The 14,345-nt window shown below is 40.3% G+C and overlaps 2 protein-coding genes across 5 annotated transcripts in view; one reads left to right on the forward strand and one right to left on the reverse strand.

Moving 5' to 3' along the window:
• Nucleotides 1-8,454, forward strand: part of SAMD13 (sterile alpha motif domain containing 13) — a 67,409-nt gene extending 58,955 nt beyond the window's left edge. The window contains exons 3-4 of one of the 4 annotated variants that reach the window (XM_060232115.1): nucleotides 760-871; nucleotides 6,643-8,454. In XM_060232115.1, coding sequence (XP_060088098.1) covers nucleotides 760-871; nucleotides 6,643-6,786 — 256 coding nt within the window. In that variant the 3' untranslated portion in view covers nucleotides 6,787-8,454. The remainder of the gene's footprint in view (nucleotides 1-759; nucleotides 872-6,642) is intronic. The other 3 variants (XM_060232117.1, XM_060232116.1, XM_060232119.1) reach the window with 3 other exon arrangements.
• Nucleotides 8,455-10,937: 2,483 nt separating this feature from the next.
• Nucleotides 10,938-14,345, reverse strand: part of LOC132567659 (uricase-like) — a 63,985-nt gene continuing 60,577 nt past the window's right edge. Inside the window, exon 8 of the mRNA XM_060233340.1 lies at nucleotides 10,938-13,424. Within this exon, the coding sequence (XP_060089323.1) occupies nucleotides 13,287-13,424 (138 nt within the window). The 3' untranslated portion in view covers nucleotides 10,938-13,286. The remainder of the gene's footprint in view (nucleotides 13,425-14,345) is intronic.

Here is a 14,345-nt window from a genome sequence, read left to right on the forward strand (position 1 = left end):
ATGGATCACTGACAGATTTGTATAATGTATACAGACTGAAGAGTTCAGGTTTGTTTGGTATATGCAGTTTGGTATATACAGTTACCTTGGCACAGAACTTTGGCTTTCCCCCCTTTCCATTAACACATTGGGCATAAACTGCATCCTACTTATTCCGCAATTGCAAAGTCCTGTATAGATACCACTAAGATGAGATTTTCTGCACCTAACACTGAAGAATGCAGGCAAAGTTCATTCTAGATGGTTGCTTAAAGAAAGTTGATGGCACTCCATATATTGTAAAATAAGCCTTTGTTTGGATAATCCAGAGTCTGTTTATTACCTGTGAAAGCACACTATGGAATACCTCTTAAGACTTTAATTCAGGAGGGGAGGCAGAAAAGAATTTTGATTTGCTGGTAAAACAACAGTGATGGGTAGGGGTAAGGGGTAGGGGTAGGAATTAATATATTGTATAGAGCTATGCTTACAAGTATTCAAGGTTCATGACTGAACTGATCCATCTTGAGAATCAAATTGCCTGTGCAGAAAGGCTCACAACCATAAGTGAGCCTTCCTTCTTTGATGGCATTCTTTCATTTTTGATCGTGCAGTCCTATGCTGGTTTATAAATCTGACTGAATTCAGTAAGGTTTATTCCCACATAAATTTGCATAGGATTGCAGTGTCAGTGAGTGATAGGTAGGTTACACAAATTGAAGCAGCATCTGGTACTTCTGTACATAAATATTAACATCTGCCTACATTTTTACTTTATAGCTTGGTAGAGAATGGAAGACCTCCTGATCCTGCTGACTGGGCAGTTACAGATGTGGTGAATTATTTTAGAACTGTGGGCTTTGAAGAACAAGCTAATGCTTTTCAAGAGCAGGTAAATGTTTGGACAATCCATGTTAGCTTTTTTTATATCCATTTTCACTCTACACAAGAAAAGTCCTGAGAAGGGACAATTATGGGAAAATATCATCTAGGATAAAATTTGTTGAATTATATGCATTTGTTAGAACACTAAATAGATGAAATAATAGTTTGGTTGATTAGTTCTGTCACAAATGAAATGGTAATTTTTTTTATCTACTTCATTTATAACATTTCTTGCTGAAACTCAAAGCAGGTTACAAAATGTTAATTTAATCAGCCAATAAGGAACTCCAATAAACAAGACAATAGGTCTCAAACAACTGAAAAAACTGTCTAAGGCTCGAATCCTACGAAGTGGCTGTGGGTACCATGGTTCCACCAACACCTATCCTGGGACCCACCAAATGTTTTTAGAAAGTGGGCAGAGCCAAGTATGACCTCTGTCCATAAGGGTTTCTGATTGACTGTACAGAGCTTCTACCTGAAATATTGAAGAGGTACTGCTTCACTCACACTTAATGCCATTTTCTCTTCTTGTACTTTCTGGTCTTCTCTGAGAATCAGAAAGAACCAGTATACTAATCATTCCATATCTTTCTTTCTATAAGCCAATTAATAACAATGAATTTATCTTGGCAAAGAAAAAATAATGCAAATGATACTGGTGTGTTTCAAAAGTCATGTCTTTGGGGTTTTCTGTTTTTTCAGTCTAGATCTGTTGTATTCTCCCGGATTTTGTCATCTGAAAGAGATGTTTAGATTGGCCATCTGCTAATCTGTCTTCATTAGCCAAAGAATACATTGTTGATGAGCCCTGTGTCTTTTGAGTAACTGTATTTTACTTTAACAAAAAAAAATCAGTAATTACAGTTCATGCACTATGGTGATGGACATTTCTGCAATTTTATTCTTGTTCTTGGCAAACCTGTAAAGTTGGTCTTAGAAGCCACTGTCACTGTGTGTATCTTAAGTCCCACTTTGTTCAATAGGACTTACTTCTGAGAAAGCAAGTATAGGGTTGTAAGTAACTTTATAATCTTAATTCTGTAGTGAGAGGTATAGCACATAAAATAACAGTTGAAACCTACCCCTGTGCTTAGATCTGCTATTCTTGTGTTTTTTGCATTAGATCAGAGGCTACCTTAAATCTCTTTATCCAATTCGGCTAGTGGCTGGAAATTGGAATATCTGAGCAACTTGTGTGATGTGATCCATAAAATTACTAGACCATGTCTTTCAACTCTTAGTAGCATTTGCTGGCAATTCAGGTGTCTCTTCCTTTTATACTCCATTATTCGACAGCTCCTGTTAGTTTTATGCAGGCTGTGGACTTGTCTACTATTTTTTTCCTCTGTTTTAGCATTTACTCTCTGTATTCTCTGTTTTGTAATTTTAAATTTGCTTAATCACATTCCACTACTGTAGCCTGAGGTTCCTTTAAAGTTCATTGTGTTCCACCTAAAATTCTCCTTTTAGATCAAGAATTCAGCTGATTTTGACATTATATCAGCACCATTTCAATTCTGACACCAGCAGCCATTTCAGAGTGGAAATGAGAACTGTCATTCCTTTGTTAACCTCTCCTCGCCACTTAGAATCATAGGATCATAGAGTTGGAAGGGACCTCCAGGGTCATCTGGTCCAAACCCCTACACAATGCAGGAAACTCACAAATACCTCCCCCTAAATTCACAGGATCCTCATTGCTGTCAGATGGCCATCTAGCCTCTGTTTAAAAACCTCCAAGGAAGGAGAACCCACCACCTCATGAAGAAGCCTGTTCCACTGAGGAATCATTTTAACGGTCTGGAAGTTCTTCCTAATGTTGATCTGGAAACCCTTTTAATTTAATTTCAACCCACTGGTTCTGGTCTTGCCTTCTGGGGCCACAGAAAACAATTCCACACCATCTTCGATATGACAGCCCTTCATGTACTTGAAGATGGTGTCCTTGAGGCACTCCATTTGTCACTCCTCTCCAAATGGATGAGGAACCATTCACAAGCACTCTTTGGATGTGATCTGTCAGCCAGTTACAGATCCACCTAATGGTAACAGGATCCAAACCACATTTTACCAACTTGTCAACACAGATAGTATGTGGAACCTTATCAAAAGCCTTACTGAAATCAAGATAAACAATGTCTACAGCATTCCCCTGATCCAGTCACTTTCTCAAAAAAAGAGATCAGGTTAGTTTGACATGACTTGTTCTTGAGGAAACCATGCCGGCTCTTCGTAATCACAGCCATCCTTTCTAAATGTTCCAGGACTGACTGTTTGATGATTTGTTCTAAAACTTTTCCACGTATAGATGTCAAACTGATAGGTTGGTAGTTACCGGGATCATCTTTTTTCCTCTTCTTGAAGATGGGGACAACATTCACCCGCCTCCAATCTTCCGGCACCTCTCCTGTTCTCCAAGAATGCGCAAAAATAATAGCCAGAGGCTCAGAAATTACATCAGCAAGCTTTTACTACCCTTGGATGCAGTTCATCTGGCCCTGAGGACTTAGTTTCATTTAAAGAAACTAAGTTTTCATGTACTACCCCTATGCTGATTCCAGGTTGCAACTCCATACTCTGATTATATGTTCTGTTTTTGCCACGTTGAGCACTGTTTCCATCTGAAGAGAAGACTGAAGAAAAGCAGGAATTGAGCAGTTCCACCCTCTCTTCATTACCTGTTACAATTTCACTTTCCTGCCCTCACAATGGGCCTACCATGTCCTTGCTCTTTTTCTTACTCTGAACATAAGAAGAGAACCTTTGTTGTTTTTAGCATCTTTGGTCAGCCTAAGCTCATACTGAGCTTTAGCTTTTCTAACTTTTTCTCTACAAGCACTGGTGATTTGTTTATATTTGTTTATATTTATTTATTTTATGATTTATATCCCACCCTTCCCAACAAGTGGCTCAGGGCGACCATAAGGTCATCGGTCATAAGGTCCTCTTTCCAATTCCTAAAGGAGTCTTTTTTATTTCTCAAGTTTTTAGAGAGCTGCTTATGAAGTCACCACGGCTTCTTTAGGCTTCTTCCATTTTTAATTCTCAAAGGAACTGTCTGTGATTGCACTTTCAGTATTTCGTTTTTAAGAAACTCCCACCCCTTCTTCCTAAGTATTTCTGACCACTTGTTGGAACTCTCTGAGAACCAGCATGAACCAAACTCTGATAATTCCACAGTATGAACCTTGTGCACATTACATGATTTCAATAAGCATAGCAGATTTCAATAAGCATAACCACCTTGGTTCTATCCTCTGTCTAGGGTTGCCAACTCTTAAACTGGTCCCTTTAATATCAGTTTGATCTGCAACAAATACCTACATGCCATGAAAATATCAACTTCCCATTTACAAACCTTAAGCTTCTAATACACTGTAATGTACCCTGCATTGGTCAGGCCACTGGTCACGGCATTGGTCAGGCTGCACCTGGAGTATTGTGTGCAGTTCTGGAGGCCTCACTTCAAAAAGGATGTGGACAGAATGGAACAGGTACAGAATAGAGCAATGAAGAGGGTCAGGGACCTGGAGACCAAGCCCTGTGAGGAAAGGCTGAGGGACTTTGGAATGTTCAGTCTGGAGAAGAGGAGGTTGAGGGGGGACATGATTGCTCTCTTTAAGTATTTGAAGGGCTGTCACTTAGAGGAGAGCAGGGAGCTGTTCCTGTTGACAGCAGAGGAGAGGACTCAAAATAATGGGTTTAAATTAAGGGCAGGATATTAGGAAAAAAAATTTTATAGTAAGAGTTGTTAATCCATGGAATTAGCTCCCCCTCACTGACCATCTTTAAGCAACGGCTGGACAAACACTTGTTGGGAATGTTCTAGGCTGATCCTGCATCAAGCAAAGGGTTGGATTAGATGGCCACCATGACCCCTTCCAACTCTGATTCTATGATGAAAGGAACAGGACATCACTCTGCTGGCCAGTTCACAACCTTACCCCTGCCTATGCATGATCACTGGCTCAAGAGCGTAGAGCGTATGCACATAGGCTCTCCCCTTGTGATCAGGAGCTAGATTTACCAACTTCAAGGGGGGACTGGAGTTCTAGAATCACAACTGATCTCCAGACTACAGAGAACATTTCCCATAAAGAAAATGGCAGCTTAAGAAGGCAGATTCCATGACAAAAATCATACTAAGCTCCCCAAACTCCACTCTTCCCAAACACTACCTAGGCATCTCCAGGAATTTCCCATGCCAGAGCTGACAACTATGTTGGAGGCACTGCTTAATTGTTTTGAGCGTTATGTGCATTTATTTTTACTGCCATGTAGAGAGTTTGGTCAAAACCCACTCTTTGAGCACTAATGTTTGGGCAGAAAGTAGGACTGTCGCTAACCAATTAACTTCACTTCATGCTTCCTTTGTCTCCTATAGCCAGTCATGAATCCTCAGGCTGTCTGGCTTTTAATCCTGCTAGAAATAAAACCATACAGTGTACTGATTATTCTGAATCAGACCACTGGTCCATCATGGTCAATATGGTTAATCAGACAGGCAGTGGTTCTTCAGGATCTTAGGTTGAGGTCTCTCAGATCACCCATGGCCTGGTCCTTTTAGCTGGAGATGCCGAGATTGAACCTGGGACCTTCTGTATGCAAGGCAGATAGGGTTGCCAAGTCTAATTCAGAAAATATCTGGGGACTTTGGGGGCAGAGCCAGGAGACTTTGGGGTGGAGCCAGACTTTCCCATTTCCAAAATAAATGCATAAAAATACAGCAGTGCAGTTCACCTGAATAGTCATCATTTCTTCATCCCCCAATAGCTGCAATTCTAGTAAATGAAAGTGTAAACACACAAAAAGCAGCCAAAATGCACAGAGGTTGCAATCTCACATTTTTGTGATCTCACTGGGGCTTTACTCACAGGAACTGTTGTTCTTCAGCCTAACAGAGGCAAACAAAAGAGAGAGAAGTGGAGTTTTCCTCTATCCCATAAACAGGCTCCTATACAAAGACTCTGAAAGCAATGCAAAACAAGCACAGAGACAGACACACACTATTACTCCCTCCCCTACAAAGACTTCTGAAAAGTACTCTCTCTCTCTCACTGGGTCTGGTTCCTCGACAATGACATCTGACAATTACAGGGGCTACGCTGCTCTCTCTCTCTCTCACAGGCACACACTCTTACTTACTGTGAAATGAAAGCAAAACAAATGGAGGCTCTGGTTCTGACCCTTCCCCATGAAGTACTTCCTGCTTCCTGCTCAACTTTAAAGGGGCACACATGCACAAAGAGGCATTTTAAAATGGGACCTGCTTGCAGGTTTCTTAACCTGCAGGAGATTTAGAGGTACTGGTGGCTGTGGGGGCATGGCTTCCCCCCACCAGCCAACTGGCTGGGGGTGGGGGGAAGCCTGTAAAACCAGGGGATTCCCCGCTGGGACCTGGGGATTGGGAACCCTAAAGGCAGATGCTGTTCCATGAGCCAGAGCCTGTCTGCCATATGACTTCAACATATCTTTTGCTTAACCCTTTTTCTTTCTATAAATAGCTATTATTTATGCATTTCATATGCATTTGGAAAATTATACACAGAAAATCAAATCTGCTTTGCTATATGCTTCCAGCTAAGGAGAAAGGTGGGCAGCATTTGCAAGGATCTGAGGATCACCCTGGTCCTCTTAGCAGCACTATCACCCATGTCACCTGGTAAGGAGCCCACAAGTTTAGAATGCCTTCTCTTGAGATTGGTGCCCAGTGCCAAAATCGGGTTACTCTCTTGCTTTTTAATGTTGTTTACATAATTATTAATTTTCACTTAGGAAATTGATGGGAAGTCTTTACTGTTGATGACAAGGAATGATGTGCTGACTGGACTTTCATTAAAACTGGGACCTGCACTGAAGATCTATGAATTTCACGTAAAGCCTCTACAGACACAGCATCTCAAGAACAGCTCCCTATAGCAGATGGTCCCATTTGGGCTTTATTGTGTCTCCACTGTCCATAAAAAAAGCAACTTGGTTTCATGCTAATGAAACTTTGTAAAAAGAATATATGTGTATATAAAGAATTTAAACCAAAATGGCACTGATATATAGATATATATTTGTATATATCCTATTGGATAGCTTTAGCAATATGCCACATTGTTATTGTTAAACTAATGAAGGGAGGGAAAAAATTTGCTGTTGAGATACTTGGCCATCTAAATTTTTTCATCTGCTCTTTTGAGATGGAAGAAATATATTTAAAATAACTTTCATGAAAACTAGACAAAAATAGACCTTTTAATGCTGTATAAAACATGAAGACACTATCCACTGTGAAGTTCTCCTGCACAAACTTTATTGGAAATAACTGACAACTGGACAAGACTGCATTGGTAATGTAGTGGAACTCCCAATATTTCATTGGAACTTATGCCAGAGAATTGTCCAATGGATTGTACCAGTGAAATCCTAAACAGAGTTACACCTTTCTAAGTCCATTGACTTCAATTGATTTAGAGGGCTGTAACTCTGCTTAGGTTGCTCTATAGTTTGTTGAGTGGAGGATAGATAAGCAAAAGTTGGTCCTGGTTTTGGAGCATTTACTGGAAGTCTCAGCTCTTTTGTAACATTAGCGAGAATTTCTGAACTTGCCAAAATCATCCCTTTTTCAGAGGGCTCTTATTTTTGACCTTAAGGTTTGTTCATTGTATATTGTAATGTGCATACAAATAACCTGAAACCTTTGAGAGCAGGGAAGGTTGCTTAGAGGTGGAACTCGGTCATGTAAATTCCCACTGTTGTTTCTAGTTTGTGCTTATGTTCTTCAAATTTTAAAGGTAGAGGTTTTAAAGATTTGTGTTGCCTTGTATGACAGTTTGTTTTATTCGTGTTCTAATTTATGATTTATTTAATTACAGTTTTGCTGGAAAATTGTAAAAAATGCAAATCTCTTCATATTTTAAATAGTGTTTTATGGTACTGTGACAAACTTATTTCACTATGAAAAAGCTGTTTTATGAGTTGGATCTCTATTTAAGGGTCCTCCAATTAACTGGAGACATTATATCAACAAAACTGTTTCTTGTGTTTTAATTCAGTTTAGTTCTGAGTTTTCTTTTCTTATGAAAGTTTGATTCTTGTGGTTTATAGCTGAAGGCCTTTCTCCATTTAGTCCAATATTAAAGACATGAGAAACACCTTAACAAGGTTGCCAGCTTTGTTCTAGCAGGACTCCTGTCCCTTTAAGAACTGTAGGAGTGAAGGTGAAGATTTTTCTTTCAGCGTAGCTGCAGGCTGGGAGAAGTTTGCATGTTGGAGAATCACCTTTTAGGATGTCTGTTATTCAGGCTGTTTTTAAAAGCACAGGAGCTTTCCCACAATAAAGGTGACAACCTGACCTTTTGATACATTCCAGATTCCTCCAACCAATTTGACCAGTGGAATTCTGAGACTCTTCAAAGCATTAGCATTCAAATTATCTTAATAGTGGACTGAAAAGGGCATTGGACAATCTTGTGGTGGTTACTAATGTATTTTGCTGTTGCTCACTGGTGAGCAAGATTAAAAACGGTTGGTGCCATTTTTGAGCCAACTTGCATAGCCATTTTTTTATAATAAATTGAAATAAAAACATTCACTCTATCCATGGTTTATGGCGTGTGGCACAGGTTTTGTGAACCAATGTTATAAAAGGTTTTGAAACATAGGTTGAAGAACTTTGCAAACACCAGAGCATTCACAAAAGGGATTAATTGTGTGAAATTTACTGGAAAAGTGCAATAGTTTAATACCCACTTCATCAAGGGAGATCCAGAAGGTCAGCAGCCTTCCACCGGTATTGGTCCTCAGAGTTAGAATTGTATCTCAGGAGTTAGAATTGTATCACAGTTAGAATTGTATCTCAAGCAACATCACAGCCCTATTGCATCGTCCAGATGCATAATTTTAGGTGTACAGGGATGGCTTACATTTGAAGCCACTGCGGAATGTGTGTGATTGTTTAGCTATAATAACAACTGCATCAGGGCTAAAGTTAATAAAAACCCCTTGCTTCTAAATGAAATTACTTGGGACTGGGGATGGCCATTGATATCAGTGGAACATTGTTACACTAGGGACAGATCTAGTTCAGTTAATATGTTTTTCACAGTGAAGTCCAACCCTGGTGTGATTTTTAATATTAAAAAGAGACTATGCACCATGTTTCACATTTAACCCTCTTTAAAAGTCTCCACTCTATACAAGTGGAGGAACCACAAAATTTGCAGAGAGCATCTCATGTTCCTTTTCCCTGTTTCTTCTTTCCCTTCCCAGAAAGCCCCCAGAGCTACTCTCCATTTTATGTTTCCTTCCCTGTTTCTCAACTACCAGCCAGCCTACCTTTACATGCTTCTCAGTCTTCAGCTTTCTCTCTTTTTTTCCCTGGCCCAGTTGCATGGTGCCAGCCACATGGCAGGGTTCACTTGCATAGTGGGAACCCATATGGATTTGCAGGGCACCTCATTTTTACTTGTATCCCCTTCCCCACACTATTTCCTCTTTTTCTCATCCTGGCAGATCCCATGTCCTCACCTTTCCCTGCTTCCTTCTGTGCTTCCCACCCACCCATCAACCTACCTTTTTTCTGCCCTTCACTCTTTTCTGTATGTATTATTTACCTCATTTATACCCTGCATTTCTTCCCAAGGGGGGGCCAAAAGTAGCTTACATCGCTCTCCTCCCCATTTTATTTTCACAACAGCCCTGTGAGGCAGGTTAGGCTGAAAATGTGTTACTGACCCAAGGTCACCCAGTGAGCTTCCACAGCAGAGTAGAAATTCAAACTTGGGTCTAATCTGAAACTGCAGTCACTAGACCACGCTGACTACCAAAGGTGGCTGCTTTTGACTGGTAGCAAAAGCCAGTTCAGTGTGAATCATACAAGTAACATGGTATCATCCAGTGGCTGCTGGAAACCTGGCCCAGATAAGTCCTTTACTTTACTTAAGAGGAAACATTAAATCAGGCTTATAAAAGAAGTATATGGGGGGAAGTATGGATGAGATAGAAAATCCTCTAAGAAGGAGAGATCCTTATTTGAAAAGCCAGAGAAATTTGCACCTGTACTGGCAGTCTTAAACATCTTCATAAAAAGCAGAAATTCAATAGATATGGAGGTAGAATAATAAGGGGGGGGGGGGGGCGATATTTATTCATTTATGAAACGTCACCTGATGCTTTTCAACATGTCATGCAGCTTTGTACGTCTTTTATTTTCTGTTTTAACTAAAAGGTTTTAGTTAAAACAAAGCTGCCTTGACCCTGGGGAAAAGTGGGATATAAATGTTTTAAGGAATAAATAAATTGTCATTCTTGTTGGAGCGTCCTCTCCAGCTCACTTGCAGTGTTTTTAAGAGCTCCTCCTGTCAGCTGGGTGTGGGTTTTTTGCTTTTTTGTCATTAGTGCTCCTTAGAATCCCAGTTCCTTCCCCTGCCACACTTAGCATGCCCTGCTTCCCTTCTTCTCTTTATGCATTCCCCACCTTCTCATGACAGCAAGTGTGGTGTAGCACTTAAAGGGATTAGCCTATAATCTGAGGTGACTGCACCCAATATTCTTACCTCATGAAGCAATCCAGGAAGCTCAGTACCCCAAACAGCACAAGTACCAACCTTTCGGTAATTTCAGCATGATACATGAGAGAAGCCACCTACCTCCTCCCTCTCTCCTCCATGCATGGCAAAGAAGTTGTGAGTAGGATATACTCCATTCCTGGAAAGGGTGGAGCAAAGCAAGAGACATCCATGCTGCTTCTAACTTCCCTGAAAATACTACGCAAAGATTTCAAGGGCTGATAACTAGGGAAGAAACAGGGTGGCAACACAGAGAAGCAGGTTTGTATGGCAGTGAACAAAAAAAAAATGAAGTGACCACCATGTGGGGAAAAGCAAGCTTTTAGGAGAAGGATGTGAAAATAGTCCCTCTTTGTTCATATGGTTACCCCCATGGTCACTTAGATGTTTAAGAGGGTCCAGTCAGACCTGAGAGCCCCTAAAATCCTAGAACTGACATTGGGATGTCTGGGGAAGGGGTGGGCCCTATATGTGAAGTATCTTAATATTTTTACCAGCTGTTGAACATATAAATCCAAATCCTGTTGTTTTTACCTCTGCAAGATGAGTAATTAAATATACTAGTCCACATTAATGTATAATAAAGTTTATATTTTGAAACCTACAGTGCTTCATATTTAGCTGAATAAACAGATCCAAGATTTTTATCTTTGCTCTTTATTCACCCATAATAAGATACATAGAACCCTCACAACCAACCCCATGAAGTTATAATGTTAAGAAACAGAAAATCTAGAACTCCCTCAAATGTGACAGATAGCTGTCTGGTTGGATGCAGGGACAAGATAAAGAATCAAAAATGCCAAAGACCAAAGTATGAGGTCATCAATTGGCCAACACAAGAGTCCATAATAATGTGCAATCCTGGTCAAGCCCATTCTTTGGTGTAGTTTTTCAAGGTAGGAAAGACAGGAATCTCTTTGAAATTCTTATTGTGTGAGCCATAGGGTGTTGAACCTTGCATATTAGAGAGAGAATGCTAATTTTCCTAACTACCAAAGTTTCTCAAAAGAATGTATTATAGCACCAGTTCATAAAAATGAAGACAAATTTAATCTCAATGTACTCATGAGAAACTTTCCATAGGAACAGGTCATGTTGAAAACCATGGGTTGAATCTATGGCTCTCTTCCTCTGTAAAACAAGAACATGTCTGCTACAGAAAGGAGATTGCTTTCTTGCCTCTAATTGTATACAACTTGTGCCATGTGGTGCCGAGAACTGGAGCCAAAAAAAACAGTCCCAAACAGCCTAAGAAACCCAAAGATGAAACAGACCTGGTACTGTCAACAAGCAAATGAAAATTATTCTTTAAAAAAAAAAAAAAGTTGAACGGCCTCTTGGATGGTGATGGAATATGTGAAATCCTTTTTCCAACCAGTCCTACTGCTGAAGATGAAATAGTTATAGAAAAGCTGTTAAAAACTTATTTGGCAAGCAGGCTATAACATTGCTGATGTTACTTTGTCCTTTAAAAACAAATTTTAGAAAATAGGGAAGATTGCAAAGTTACAGGTAAAAGTAAGATATCTAACCAAGCCTTATAAATCTCCACCAACTTCTCATAGCTTGGCTTTGTAAAAAAAAAAAAAAAAGTATTCAGTTGTATGCTCTAGAGAGTGAGTCCCAAATGATATGTACAAGTTACAAACGTATTTCAGATGGGCTGTCAATTTGAGGGTCAGGAGTTGGCATTAAATTTCAGGTTGCAACCAATTCCTAAAATGTTTACAATCCCATGACAGGTTTTTCTGGATGATGGCACTTGACCTTTTAGGTTAGTGGTAAAAGTTTTGTGTGCGTAAAAGCTGAGGAAAGATGTAATTTTTTTGCCCTCTAAGTGCCCCACAAAGCCATGGTGAAAAAAAATGGATGCGCTACTACAGTCAACATAGGATGAGTGCATTTCATTCTGCTCTCTCCCCCAACTGAATCTGGAAGAGGGACAATGCTCACAAAATTTTGGCATGAATACATACAGCAAGGCATTTCTGAGATTCTTAGGTTCACAATTTTCTTTTCAAAAAATACCAATACACATGTAGTTCGCTTAGAAGCAGAACACTATTACTATAGGGAACAAACTGTTTGAAAGGCTGAAGATCATTAAAGAAGATTTGAATAACACTTTGAAGGTGGTTTGCCTTATGGTCAATTATACAATTTAAATTAGCTGTTTGCCTATCTGCATACACCTCTAGGTTTTTTGCAATAGAGGAACACAGTGCTCAACAAAATGGTCCACACTTTTCATGGCTACTATTATAACTGTTATAATTATTATGACCAAGTCATACAATATGTGTAGGCAACAGTAGTACCAATTCATTTGACTCATTTAGCAGTTATAATTTAATTTAGCTGATATGAACAATTCAGTATTTGATAAATGCAGGATGGTCCAGATCCTCAGCTGGTGTGGCTCAGTGTAATGAAGCTCCATTTGAAACCACAGGATCTGGCACATAAATCTCTCTGTATTTTATACACAGATACACATATATAATCAACTCAATGTAAATCAAAATAATTGCTAATTGCTTTATAGAACTCACTGAGAGATTTCATGTATGCAAAAAAACCCTATACAAACCTTCCCTAAATATGCTACTTTGTGAAAGAAGCTTGCAAAAATCATTCTTTTTTGGGTGGGTTTCATTAAATATTCAAATTTTTCAAAAGAAGCAAAAGGAAATTCATTGTGATGCCAGTATATTATTTCCTTTATGCAATCTTTTAAAAGTTCAGTTGCATTTACATGTGGAGCTATAGTACTGTGGAGAAAAGTACAGAGCAATACACATGATACTAGGAGATCAATTTTGTTAAGTGTGATGTTCTGGTGAGGAGAGAGCTGGCAGCTCATTTCATATGGCCAGATTTCCACGAAACACTGTGACGGGTTTTGCATTCCATCGGTTGTGGGCAATCTCCTGGGCACTTCTTCCTACGCAACGTAGTTGCACAAGCACCAAATGGTGTATCTTGAGGAGTCAAGACCTGCATACAAAGGATACACATGTGAATGGTTTTGGTTCAGCTGCAGTGCACACAACTAGCTTCAAAGAAGGCCTGTCTCATGTTTCTTTAAGGCTACAGTCCCAGTACAGACTTCAATGAAGGACCAAACTACATGAAACTCCCAACACATGTTAGCTGACTGGTGAGCCAACCAGGCCCGTACCTACGAGGGGGCCTGTGGGGGAACAGCCCCCTGACTGCTAGACAGGGCCCCCTGACTTGGGGCCCCTAACCAGCCTCCAGTGCCTCGGCTGCATCGTTTCCATTCTGCCGTCATCATACACCCTTGCTTCTGCTTGCTTAGGGGACATGATCATACACAGTTGCTTCTGCTTGCTTAGCGGCTGAAAGAATTCTCTGGCCCCTCAGCAAGCAGAAATAACAGGACTGAAAGTTAAGCTCCCTGTTGCTTCTGCTTGCTTAGAGGCTGAAAGAAATCTCTGATCCCTCAGCAAGCAGAAACAACGGAGCACTTTCAGTGCCCAGGACTGAAAGTTAAGCTCCACCTAGCTTCTGCTTGCTTAGGGGCTGGAAGAAATCTCTGACCCCTCAGCAAGCAGAAACAGCGGAGCACTTTCAGTGCCCAGGACTGAAAGTTAAGCTCCGTGTTGCTTCTGCTTGCTTAGGAGTTGGAAGAAATCTCTGACCCCTCAGCAAGCAGAAACAACAGGGCACTTTTGGAGCCCAGGACTGAAAGTTAAGCTCCCTGTTGCTTCTGCTTGCTTAGTGGCTGGAAGAAATCTCTGACCCCTCAGCAAGCAGAAACAACAGGGCACTTTTGGAGCCCAGGACTGAAAGTTAAGCTCCCTGTTGCTTCTGCTTGCTTAGTGGCTGGAAGAAATCTCTGACCCCTCAGCAAGCAGAAACAACAGGGCACTTTTGGAGCCCAGGACTGAAAGT

This window comes from Heteronotia binoei, chromosome 2 (assembly GCF_032191835.1).
Source record: "Heteronotia binoei isolate CCM8104 ecotype False Entrance Well chromosome 2, APGP_CSIRO_Hbin_v1, whole genome shotgun sequence".
Classification (NCBI taxonomy): domain Eukaryota; kingdom Metazoa; phylum Chordata; class Lepidosauria; order Squamata; family Gekkonidae; genus Heteronotia; species Heteronotia binoei.